Source organism: Pangasianodon hypophthalmus, chromosome 11 (assembly GCF_027358585.1).
Source record: "Pangasianodon hypophthalmus isolate fPanHyp1 chromosome 11, fPanHyp1.pri, whole genome shotgun sequence".
Lineage (NCBI taxonomy): Eukaryota > Metazoa > Chordata > Actinopteri > Siluriformes > Pangasiidae > Pangasianodon > Pangasianodon hypophthalmus.
Window position 1 is genome coordinate 12,555,165 of NC_069720.1, and position 12,041 is coordinate 12,567,205.

The following is a 12,041-nucleotide window of genomic DNA, read 5'->3' on the forward strand; positions in this document are numbered from 1 at the left end:
TGAAGAATTCCTCCTGAGCCATGGATCAATTGTGGAATCCCATTTTTGCACACAGGTCACTTTTTTGCACACAGGTTTGCAAAATGGCAGGCGCTAGGTTCATCCTTCTATTGGTTTTTTTTTTTTTTTTTTTTTTTCTCCTTAGGTTCCAGAACTCAAGTAGTGAAGAAAGGTGTTTTTTTTTTTTTTTTTTTTCAATGCATGGCATGTCATCATGTAGAAATACAGTCAGGTCCATAAGGTTTTGGACAGTGGCGCAATTTTTGTAGTTTTGCCTGTGTACACCACCACAATGGATTTGAAATGAAGCAATCAAGATGTGATGTGAAGTGTAGACTTTCAACTTTAATTCAAGGTTTACAGAATTATTGCAGTTACTGTTTAGGAATTACAGCTGTTTTTTTACATAGTCCCTCCATTTCCATTAAGGCAAACGTCTTCCGCTGTCTTCCAAAACTTTTGGTGTTGCTGAGTTCGCCCGTGCATTCCATCTTTTTAAGAATGTACCAAATTGTTGATTTGGCCACTCCTAAAAGTTTCTGCTACCTCTCCGATAGTTTTTGTTTTTTCAGCCTTATGATGGCCTCCTTCACTTTCATCGACACCTCTTTGGACCGCATAGTGAGCGTTCCCATGAACAGCTGCCAAATGCAAATTCAACACTTGGAATCAACTCCAAACCATTTATCTCCTTAATTTGTCATGAAGAAAGGTGGAAACAGGCCAGACCTGGCCATAAAACTGCTCATCCTTCAGTTGTCCAATTACTTTTGAGCCTGTGGAAATGGAGGGACTGTGTTTAAAAAAAAAAAAAAAAAAAGTGGCTGTAATTTCTAAATAATTTATGCAATATTTTTGTTAAACCCCTTGAATTAAATCCATTGTGGTGGTGTATAGAGGCAAAATTATGAAAATCGTGTCACTGTGCAAATACTTATGGACCCGACTGTATCTGCAAAGGTACCATTCTTATATATAAAGATTTTTAGCCAGCCCAACATGAGATGTGTTTTTTTTTTTTTTTTTTTTGGGCATTTTGTGCAAGAACTTACACCACAAAGATGCGAATTACAGTGCTCCAGTCCTAATTGTAACATGCATGAGTCAACAGCAGGCTGCAGGTACATAGTCACTGTTTTATTAACACAAATCCATGAATCATCGTCCATATTCTAAGCAGACAACATAACACAATGGTGATCCAAATTCAAGAACAAGAAAAAAGTGTGGGTTAAAACCAGAAGTCTAACAAGAAATTCAAAAACAGGGAACTAGGAAACAAGGAAATATGGGAGAACACGGCTCAGAAATGCAGATATGCATGGATGAGGCTTTGCGACAAGAAAAAAGCCGGAGAGTATAAGCAGACAACCTAATCAGGAACTAATACAAAATGTATACGTAATCACAACACAATAGGGAGATAAACTAATGACAAGACAGGGGCAGAGACCAGACTTGAATCATAACAAAACATACATGGCTATATAAACGACATGAAAGGAACATGGAAGCATGGGAATTTGCGACAGTATAAAAGTCTGATTTTATATATCAATATGGTGCTTTCATTCCTCTGCTGACCATAACAACCTGATCTCCAGCATCATGCCACATGAAACAGGAAGTAACATAAGTTGAACCAATCACGTTACCTGGGATGTGGTGCTGAGAGCAGAGAGCTTCCACAACACATTTTGGTGGACATGAACCCCAGACCACTGTTTTTAAGAGGACCAGGGATCGGTGGTTCTTCAATAAATGTCCCGAACTCTCGAGGATAAGGAACTGTGTGTGGTCAGTTATGTGGATTGTGAGTTATAAATGATTGCCATCTGTGATGTGTATCTAAAGCCTTTACACCAAGACATGTATCTGTTTGAGCATTATTTCATCCCCTGTATGATCACGCTTGTTTATCCTCCGGCTCCTGGTTTGGCAGCTCAGTGCCTGGTGTTTTCCAGCTAAGCTTGCGTTTTACACACCTTGTGGTTTACACCCTGATTCTACACACTTGACATGTGTGTCTACAGAATCCTTTTAAGAGTCAGAGCTGTATGCTATATCAGGTCATTTTCAGAGGGCTTGTATTAGGACTCTGGTGGACCGGTTTCTTTAATGAGGGGTTTCGAAAAAGTATTTGTCAGTACTAGAAGAACTACGGGTTTGACTGAAGGATTAGCCAAGCATTTCATAAAATTTTTATAGATAGGGAACCCTTTCAGTTTAAAAAAAAATAATAATAATAAAAAAAAATAATAATTACCCCCGGTCTAACTATTTAGCTCATTAGGCAGGTATGTACCCTCCTGTTGGTTTATCTGAGATATTATATATGTTATATATTATTTTTGTTACTGATTTTTTTCACCCACAAAACCTAAACTAGTTACACTATGTGTAAAATGCAGATTTGAAAGATTGTATATAATATTAACAGCGATTTTTAAAATTGAGATTGTGAACATTCTCATAAGAAAAAAACATTCTGATAACAATTAATATATATAAACTTTATTGTATTGTACTTTATGGGAAATATTGTTCATCTCTATTGTCTGTAGTGTTACATGTCTGGCAAGTAATGCTGCCAGAGGATGTCTCGCTCTTGTTTTTACTGTTATTGTAAGCTCTTCTTGTGCGTGTTGGCTTGCGCATTGAGTTTGCTCATTAGTAGGTCACATGACATGACGTGTATTTGGGCTGTATGTTTGCTTTGAATTCAGCAGGAGATGATAGAAAAGTGCTTCCCAGAGTGTCTTTATACTGAAGAAAAAGCATGAAACCTTTTAATGGAATCTTTACCAACATGTCAATGCAGAGGGCTTATATACTTGGGGTTATTTCTATTGGCATGACTGAGTCAAACGGGAATAAAGCCCCAGAGGTAATGTGGTACTATTCACAAAACCCCACGTCTCCATGTAAAGCTAAATTCAGTCTGAATAGGGCTAACAACTTTGATAGTAGTTGATGACCTCCACTGCTTTGATGTCATTTAAAAACATGAATTTGCAAACCCCTGGCTATGTTATGGATCCTTTGGGAGTCCACAGTCTCTTAGTCAGGGCATATGCTCATGTATCACAATACATTTTTGGCTTATTGAGCTGTAGTGTTGGAGTCTGTAAAGCTTGGTGCTCATTTTATCACTATGGAGCCTGAATGAGATTTACACAATAGGCATTCAGAAACACTTCTGCCTACATCAAGATGCCTCTCAAGGAATGAAATCATCATTAATGTCTGTAATTTTAATTTTAAATGAAAGATTTTCATGAGCTGCTTTCATAATGAGATTTCTTAAAGCATGTACACAAATGCCTTTTGGCATTCGAAGCGTAAAAATTAGCAGGAGGTGTGGGGGCGAGTACAGGGATCCCAGCAGAACCCTGAGCCAATCTGGCCCTTTACCCATTACAAAGGAACGCACACACACACACACACACACACACACACACACACACACGATTGTCTTGCTCTCCTTATGAGGACCTTCCATTAACATTATTACTAATGTAGCTAATTAATGCTACACTACACCAAAATCGATCCTCATCCTCAGTAACTAAAAAGAAAACTTTTAATCTTCTTCAAATGAAAACACTTTCCTCATCGAGACCAACTAAATGTCACCAGATAGTCCTATCCTTGTAGAGACATTTGTTCTTCACCAACATATAAAGACATGCCCACACAGACAAACACGCGTGCACACGCACACACACACAATGTAAAACACCCTGAAGATTCACTGATGCAGACAGCATTTAATGATTTCTTCTTTCTTACAGCTAGTTTTATGATTTATGTAGGCAAACATCAACTTTCTCCCACTCTAATACCAGTACTTTTTTTGTCTTGAAATGCATTTTTCTGTTTTTTTTTTTTTTTGTGTGTGTTTGTGTAAGATTTGTCTTTTGCTGAGTATTAACACCTGAAAAACTGCACACAAGGGCCCATGAGTCACTTCCTCCCATTTCTGTTGTTCTTTGACAGAGTTCTGCTTTGCTTTCATTAAAAGCAGTGTTCCATTCCCCATCTGGGTCAGGTGTTTAAAATGCCCCTGAATCCTGATCTATTTTTATTTCACTCGGTGCACATGAGGCCAGGCTTTTCTGTTCTTCTTTGAGTTTTGGGCCGACAGGAGCAAAGAGACTTTGCAGAGACCAGACACCTCTGTGGCTGTGCTGATTAAACAAAAAGTGCCTGTGGTGTTGGACAGAGTAGTGTCTTCTGTATTTGACATGTTCATTGCATGAGAATCTAGTTTAAAAAAAAAAAAAAAAAAAAAGACCATTTAAAAATGTACAAGCAGGTGGTGAAAAGGCATTTATTATGTAACAACTAAAGCACTCTGAATCATTCTGTTGATGTGACCACCCCAAAGTTGTCAGTATGTCCTGCAGTATTATTCCTATTTAACCACAGCAGTTTGCCAAGGATTACAATTCTTTATTTATTAATGAAGGTCATGTTGCACATTTTATCTTTTTATAGTTACATTCAATGTTAGACAACTTTTCATGTACGTTATAGCAGCTATAAACAGTCGTTCCCTCACCAGCCTCTCTTGTTTCTTTCTCTTGAAATTAATAAGACAAAAATAAACATAGCTTGTCATGTTACCAAGAAACCATAGAGCACAAACTCCTCTCATTTACCTCTGATTGTTACAAAGCTCTGACGCTGGAGACTCCTTCAATAATTGTTATATAACCATCTCCTCAAAGAAAAATTACCCTATATCAAGGATTATACATTTCTCTTTTTTAAAAAAAAAAGTTTAAAATATTTATTAATACTCTTGGATTATGTGGTGCATCTGCCATACAAGTCCCTGTGAATGAGCTGTTACTATAGAAATACTAACATCTTAGAACGAGCACATTAATATAAGCTTGTGATCTATGTTAAAGCTGGAACAACTGTCAGAGCTGCTGTTATAGAAAATTAATCCAAGTGCATCCTGAAGTGTTTTATTTCTCTTATACTACAGAGATTTGTCAACAATTACAATTTTATTTTGTATTAAGGAAAGATGCATCATTTTTAGCAGTTTTTGTCCTTTTTAATGGATTAACTGTTGTGATTGTTGTGACAAGCCTGTTTGTAATTATGTAATTTTTTATGCATTTGAAAATATCACTATATGTTGTATGGCTGTACAAAAGAAATATTTGCTCTGTTCAGTGTAAAAAATAATAGGAAAAAATTGTATGACCATCAGTTTCATGTGTTATATGATCACTGTTTAAGGAATTTGTAGAGTAATTAAAATGTGCACAGTGAGAAACAGAAATTCATTTTAACCTGTGATGAATTATACACTGTAATTAATTGTGAAACTAACAATCTGTATGTAAACCTGACACTTTCCACTCTTTTTTTAGGGATGCATCGTTTGGAAATTGCACATACAACCTGACTGTTCTTGACTGTTTGCATGGAATCAGGAAGGTAAGCGGTGTGGGCAGTCTGAACTATTAACAGACGGTGACGTGTATGACTGTTAAAGTGATCGTGAGGTTAACACATACACACACACACACACACACACACACACACACACACACACACACACACACACACACACGGACACACACGGACACACCCAGAATAGATACCCTCTACGCTGGTTCTGGACAAAGGTGAAAGGCAGGGATTTTACATAGAGGTGGGTGTGTATCGGGTGTATTATTGCACACAACTCACATGTCTGAATGACGTTGATCAAGTACAGCAGTTGAGGTTTGATAAAAGAAAATGTGGCCATGGTGCATATTTAAGAAACCACACCTGAAATATTTGAACAAGCAGCAATGTATACAGACTGGTTTTCTGTAAAGGTATGTAGAAAACCTGTGTGTGTGTGTGTGTGTGTGTGTGTGTGTGTGTGTGTGTGTGTGAGAGAGAGAGAGAGAGAGAGAGAGAGAGAGAGATCTGGCCACAATGCTCCCCATTCTTCTTAAATTACATGACGAGTGTTAACATGAGGCTGTAGGAGGATTTCACTTCTCTAGATGAGACTTATGTAAGTTTTGCCACCTTGAGTTCATTCACAATGGAGTGATGGAGCAAGAGAGAGAGCTGCAGAGATGGAGTGAGAGAGAGAGAGTGATGGAGAGAGAGATGGAGCTATAGAGCAGTAAAGAGAGAGGGTGTGAGGGAGAGATGGAAAAGCAGAAAGAGAGATGGAAGTGGAGACCTACAGAGATGGTACAATAGAGAGAGATGGAGTGATGGGAGAGATATGGCGCAAGGTCTATAGTGATAAGGGTGAGCGAGATGGAGCAATAGAGCAAGATAGAGATGGAGCAATAGAGCAAGATAGAGATGGAGCAAGAGGGAACTATAGAGGTGAGATGGAGCGAGAAGGAGAGAGAAAGCTGGAGAAATAGAAAAAGGCAGTTGGAGCAAGAGCTATTGAGATGGAGCAAGATAGAAAGAAACAAGGAGAGTTCTCTAAGTTCTCTAATCTCAGTGTTTTTGTTAATTAATTATAGATGCCAAAAATTGTAACCGTGATTAAAAAACGAATGAATTGTGCGGTTGTGTTGAGTTCATGGCTCCACCCACATGGCTCTACCCTCACAGCCCGAGCTCAGTGCATGAAGCTCCATGTGAGCTCATTTCACAGTGCAGGAAGAACTTGGTCAGCGTCTGGCAGAAAAACACTCCAAGACATTCCTCCATAGATTTTTCTGTCTCGTAGAGTCTCACAGCACAGCGTCACTCCCCCTGGGAAAAAAAGACAAACAAACCCCTCGTTCTTTTTCTGTTCTCCTGTCTCCAGTATTCTCCTCCTCCAGCTTGGCTTTATTAAAACATGCCACACTTATTAAAATCAGAGGACGTGCCTGATGAGGGGCTTGCTGCTAATGTGGCTCGGATGATTGTGACAGAGATGTGTTTGTGTCGAGCTTTAATTAGCAGGCAGTTAATCAGCCTGCTGTTTTTAACGAGCTATGTGTAATGGCACGTTAATGCATCATCTAAAGCTCCCAATGCTACCTGCTATTTTTCACACGATTAAGCACTGGCACTAATTCTCAGCCGTGTTACATGAAGCAACACTTATCCCGATTTCACACCGGAATTCAGTCTCTGCGTCTCTGCTGTTTCCTTACACGCTACTGACAGGAGAAAGAATAATGGCACACTCTGATTTCAGTCTGACTTAGTAGCTCTCAGTTTACAGTTATGAATAGGTAAATATTCCATTTCTAGCATTTTTAGAGATGTTTAATACCTGCTGACAGCCAGGCCCCCTCTCAGTCATAGATGGATGGATAAATGGACAGATAGACAGATTGATCGATGGATGGGTAGGTGGTTGAATAAATGGATGAATGGACAGATGCATGGACAGAGAGATGGATGGATAGACGGATGGACAGAGATGTTGGATAAAAGTCATGAAGTGAGCATGTTTTGCTGAGCGAGCTTACAATCATTCTACACTAGTATTGATCAGTATTAGTTCATCCAGTTTGTGTTTGTGTGTGTGTGTGTTTATCTCTGTCTGCCATGAACACACTAATCAATGCCATTAGCTTAAGAGCCTTATTTAACCTGTCACTCATCCCCCCAGCAGGGCAAAGAGGGATTTTCTGTAGCTCCACAGCTTAGGACCATCACTAGTATCTCAGGAGATTTAAATGAATTCTCAATTCTGATTGGTCAGAAGGTGTTGATTTAATATATTTATATATTTATATATGTTATATTTATAACAGCAGCTGTGACAGTAGTGCAGCTGCAAATCACAGGTTTCTGTTAATGCGCTTGTCCTACTACATTATTGTTTCTATAGTAACAGCTTATTCAAACGGACTTGTATGACGGATGCTCCACACAAACGGATTAAAAACTACATAACTGTTTAAAAAAAAAAAAAAGTCTCTTCACAAATTAACATTTGCAGCAGTTTTCCAACAAGGGAAAGTCATTAGTACAGAGGAATTCACGCTTTGCGGGTTTCTCTGTAATATGACATTTGTTTTATTGACTTCAACAGAAAAAAGAGAGGCTGGAATGGTAATAGTAACTCTGCTTAATCACACCACCTTGTCGTTGATTATTTCCCTATAAACAAAATTGGAGTGGTTTTTTTTTTCCTCAAATATTTTATTTATTTACTGAATATTGGTCTGCTCCCTGAAAGGTCACATGATCAGATGTGCAAATTGTTTTACAAGCTTGTACTTATTTGCCAAATCTCTTTTTGTTTTTAATATGAAATGAATTTTTCTATGTGTGTGTGTTTTTAAGGCCCTGCAGCATGGCTTCTTGAACTTTGAGACGTTTGACGTAACTGAGTATGAGCACTATGAGGTAACTGGAAAGTGTAATGGAGTTACAGTGTCAGGGTTCCATACCTGTATTTTGTGCTTTGTACCAGCTTAAATTATAAGCCGCTTATGGCCTTTTAGCCGATCTGTGCTACTGTATCCTGCTTGTGCCACATGCTTAGTTCAGAATTAACCCTTTCGTAACCCTCTGCATTTCTCTCTCTGTCTCTTGCTTTTGTTTCCAGCGTGTAGAGAACGGAGACTTCAACTGGATCGTCCCCGGCAAATTCCTGGCCTTCAGCGGGCCGCACCCAAAGAGTAAAGTAGAAAACGGTGAGCTGCGGATTTTTCACAGCTCCATAATCACAGCTCTGCCTGCCTCTGTGTTGCCTGCACAATGGTATCCAGGACTACTGACATATGTTGTGTGTTGTTTTGGTGACGTGAACACACAAGTGGACTTGCAGCCAAGCAAATCTGAATTATTTCCTTATTACTCTGTGTTGGCAAATGCAATTATTCAAATCTGGTTTGTTTTGTGGGATTATAGTGCCACTTTCTTGCATATTCACATAGTTTGTTATAGTAATGACTCTTTATGATTTAATGATATTGATTCAGAGTGCCATAATACATTTATAAAACAATTCTTGATGTGTCTATAATCTTGTCCTGGCCAATTAATTTTATTTATTTATTTATTTGTTTTTATTTCTTTAAAAAAATCCATTCAGAATCATTTAAGGACAAATCAATTTATTTTCTTACCGCTAGTGCGTATAGTGCTAAGTGTAGCAGAGCAAAAGTTTGCTACTTAGTTATAGATTGATTTTACATAAATGCTTTGTCTAGTTATGGTTTGAAACAAATGTGTTGTGAACAACAATGCAAAAAGGTACAGCATAATAAGTGAAAACATTGTAAACATAGACAAAATTATCTTTGTTCTTGTTAGACTATAATAGAACAATTATAATATTATTAGCATTATGTCTAGATACTTCTAACTTCAAGTTTTACCTCTTTCAAGAAATAAGTGCAAGAATGCTTAAATGAAGCAAAATTGCCTTCGTGCGGTTAGCTTTTAGGTCATTTAATGATATTTGAATTGTCTAAAAAATTTTCCTGCCCATATCACATTTATCGATAAATTGAATTTGAGCTGCATGTCAGAAGCTACTAAGACTGACTGTTGCTCTTGGTGCAATAATTAATTACCCATTTTAACCCCTTTTATACTCTCAGATTCTGTCAGAGGGTTCCGAGTCTGAATCCTCACTCTCATAACTACATACCTTTCCTACTAAATTCAAATTAGTTACAAATTATATGCTTTAAAGGTGAATAACTGGAAAAAAAAGATAAAACTTAAAGTAGAATATGCAAGAAAAAACAAGTTCAAGTTCTTTTTCTTTTTTTAAATATGTATTTTTAATCTTTTTGTTTAATGCAGGCTATCCTCTCCATGCCCCCGAGGCTTACTTCCCATACTTCCGCAAGCACAACATCACTACCATTGTCCGCCTGAACAAGAAGATCTATGACGCCAAGCGCTTCACAGATGCCGGCTTCGACCACTATGACCTGTTCTTTGTGGACGGCAGCACGCCCAGCGACGTCATCTTGCGCCGCTTCCTGCATATCTGTGAGAGCACGGATGGTGCCATCGCTGTCCACTGCAAGGGTGAGCGGATCTTTAAAGGCCCCACACTTTAGTTTGTCCTGGTTTTCGTTCAGTGACATGACATGGCCACATGGTCGCACTGTTGGATCAGACACATGAGCAGCTGATCAGGTGATGGCGCTCCATGCTGATTTAATGACAGCGTTCTGAATGGAAATGAAAATTATTCATGTCGTGGACAGTTATACCTTTACATTGGGGATGTACCCGAATATGAATACATTATTCAGAATGAGCAAATGGTGTTTTTTTTTTAACAGAACAGATATGGGAGCACAATATATTTTTATTTGAAGAGCTGTACATTCATTAAGTGCACATGTTTCTCATCGTTATTAAATGAAAATCCTTCCAGAAAATCAATTATAATGAAACACCACTTAAAGGACCCCATTTTGACGTTTTTTTTTTTTTTTTTTTGGCATCTCAGCTTTGTAGTGGATCCTGTTAATGTGTCCAACAAACTTTCCTGATCTTTCTGGAATATAACAAACCACAAAACCTAAATCTGTTAAAATATTATTAGGTGGCAATTCTTGTCAACTATAGTCAATAGTTCCGATACTTTACATATATGATTTTATTAGTTAATTAGGCAAACATTATACAGCTGCTCTCTGTAGATGTACAGTAGCGCATCTGCTGCTATGCATGATGTCTCATTAAGATGTTGGCTATAGCAATAGGGCAAAAAATGTTATTTTGCACATGTGTACCTTAATATATTTCAGCAGTTTTTAAGGTGTAGGAGGTTCTAACAGCATAAGCAGATCACATCTAAACTCAGATACACAAAACAAGTGTTTGATGTACTCCGATATACCGGTTGCTTGTAGATATACGCTAAATGCACTAATTGTCAGATGTTCTCTACTTCGTCCCTCAGTGGAAGGAGACCAGCAGATTTTTAGAAAATTTAAGAATAGCCCTGGCAGCTGTAAGGAGACTGAAAACAAGTGTGTGAACTCTGTAGCTGGTGAAAATTAAAATCACTAAGCAACAGGAACAAAAATAGCGGTACGTAGTGTTTGATAATTAATGCTGCTTCTCTATTATGTCATTTAATAGAGAGGATCTGCTTTATGCATTAGAGTATAAACTGTTTTAAAAAAAAAAAAAAAGTGGAATTTGTACTGTTGCAACATTATCAGTAATGTCAGGAGAAGATTTCACAGAGTCCCAGGACTGTTATTCACAATCTGTTCATACTGAACATATTTTGTTTGTCTTTACTCTCCTGTGCCTGTATACTTTAATCCCATTACCTGAAAGGTTTGAGTCTGGTCGTCTAGAGGCTTTTTTTTTTTTTTTTTTTAAACCTTTATTCACTGTCAAGAAATTTTAGATTGCCTCTGGGTTGCTTATTAGGGATCTAGATCAAGACCTGGTTTTCTGTGCAGATGCTTTTTGACTGTTTTTTTTTTTTTTTTTTTTAAAAAAAGATGTTATCTTTCCAATTAATTTAGAGCACATTTTTGAATGCAGTGGTTAATTTCATTACTGATAGCTTTGCTTCAATTCATATTGTTTGTATATTTTATTTTTAACAATAGACGTCGTCTCTGGGCGTAGACTTGTATTCATAAGGAACAAGCCAGAGGCGACAGTAATGGCCTGAGACGACATGAGGAAGGAACACTGAGAGGAACCAGACTCAAAGGCACCGACACCGGATAGTGGGATTATAAATAATTGTAGTATACTGTGGGGTGTTTTTATTTACCCATTTTTTTATGCATGAAGCAGATCTTGTCTATTAAATTACATTTTTACATGCAGCATTTAACATCGAACAGCTATTTTTCTTGCTTAGTGACTTTAATTTTCAGCAGTTACAGCATTCACACACATATTTTTAATCTCTGGAGCCTTCGTTACAACTGCCAGTAATGTTGATAACTTCTCTAAAATCTGGTGGTCCACTTCCACGGACGAAATGAGGTAGAGAACATCTGACCATTAGTGTGTATCTACAAGCAGCTGGCACATCGCTGTATGTGATATGAGTTTGCATGTGGGCTGCTTATGCTGTGTAACCTACTACACTTTAAATTCTGCTGAAA

At 37.8% G+C, this 12,041-nt stretch overlaps 1 protein-coding gene across 3 annotated transcripts in view; it reads left to right on the plus strand.

The window, feature by feature from the left end:
• The window catches only part of cdc14ab (cell division cycle 14Ab), a 49,038-nt gene that overhangs the window by 16,843 nt on the left and 20,154 nt on the right, over positions 1-12,041 (plus strand). For all 3 annotated transcript variants that reach the window (XM_026930428.3, XM_053237961.1, XM_053237960.1), the window contains 4 exons: positions 5,394-5,460; positions 8,275-8,337; positions 8,540-8,627; positions 9,748-9,978. In XM_026930428.3, the coding sequence (XP_026786229.1) occupies positions 5,394-5,460; positions 8,275-8,337; positions 8,540-8,627; positions 9,748-9,978 (449 nt within the window). The remainder of the gene's footprint in view (positions 1-5,393; positions 5,461-8,274; positions 8,338-8,539; positions 8,628-9,747; positions 9,979-12,041) is intronic.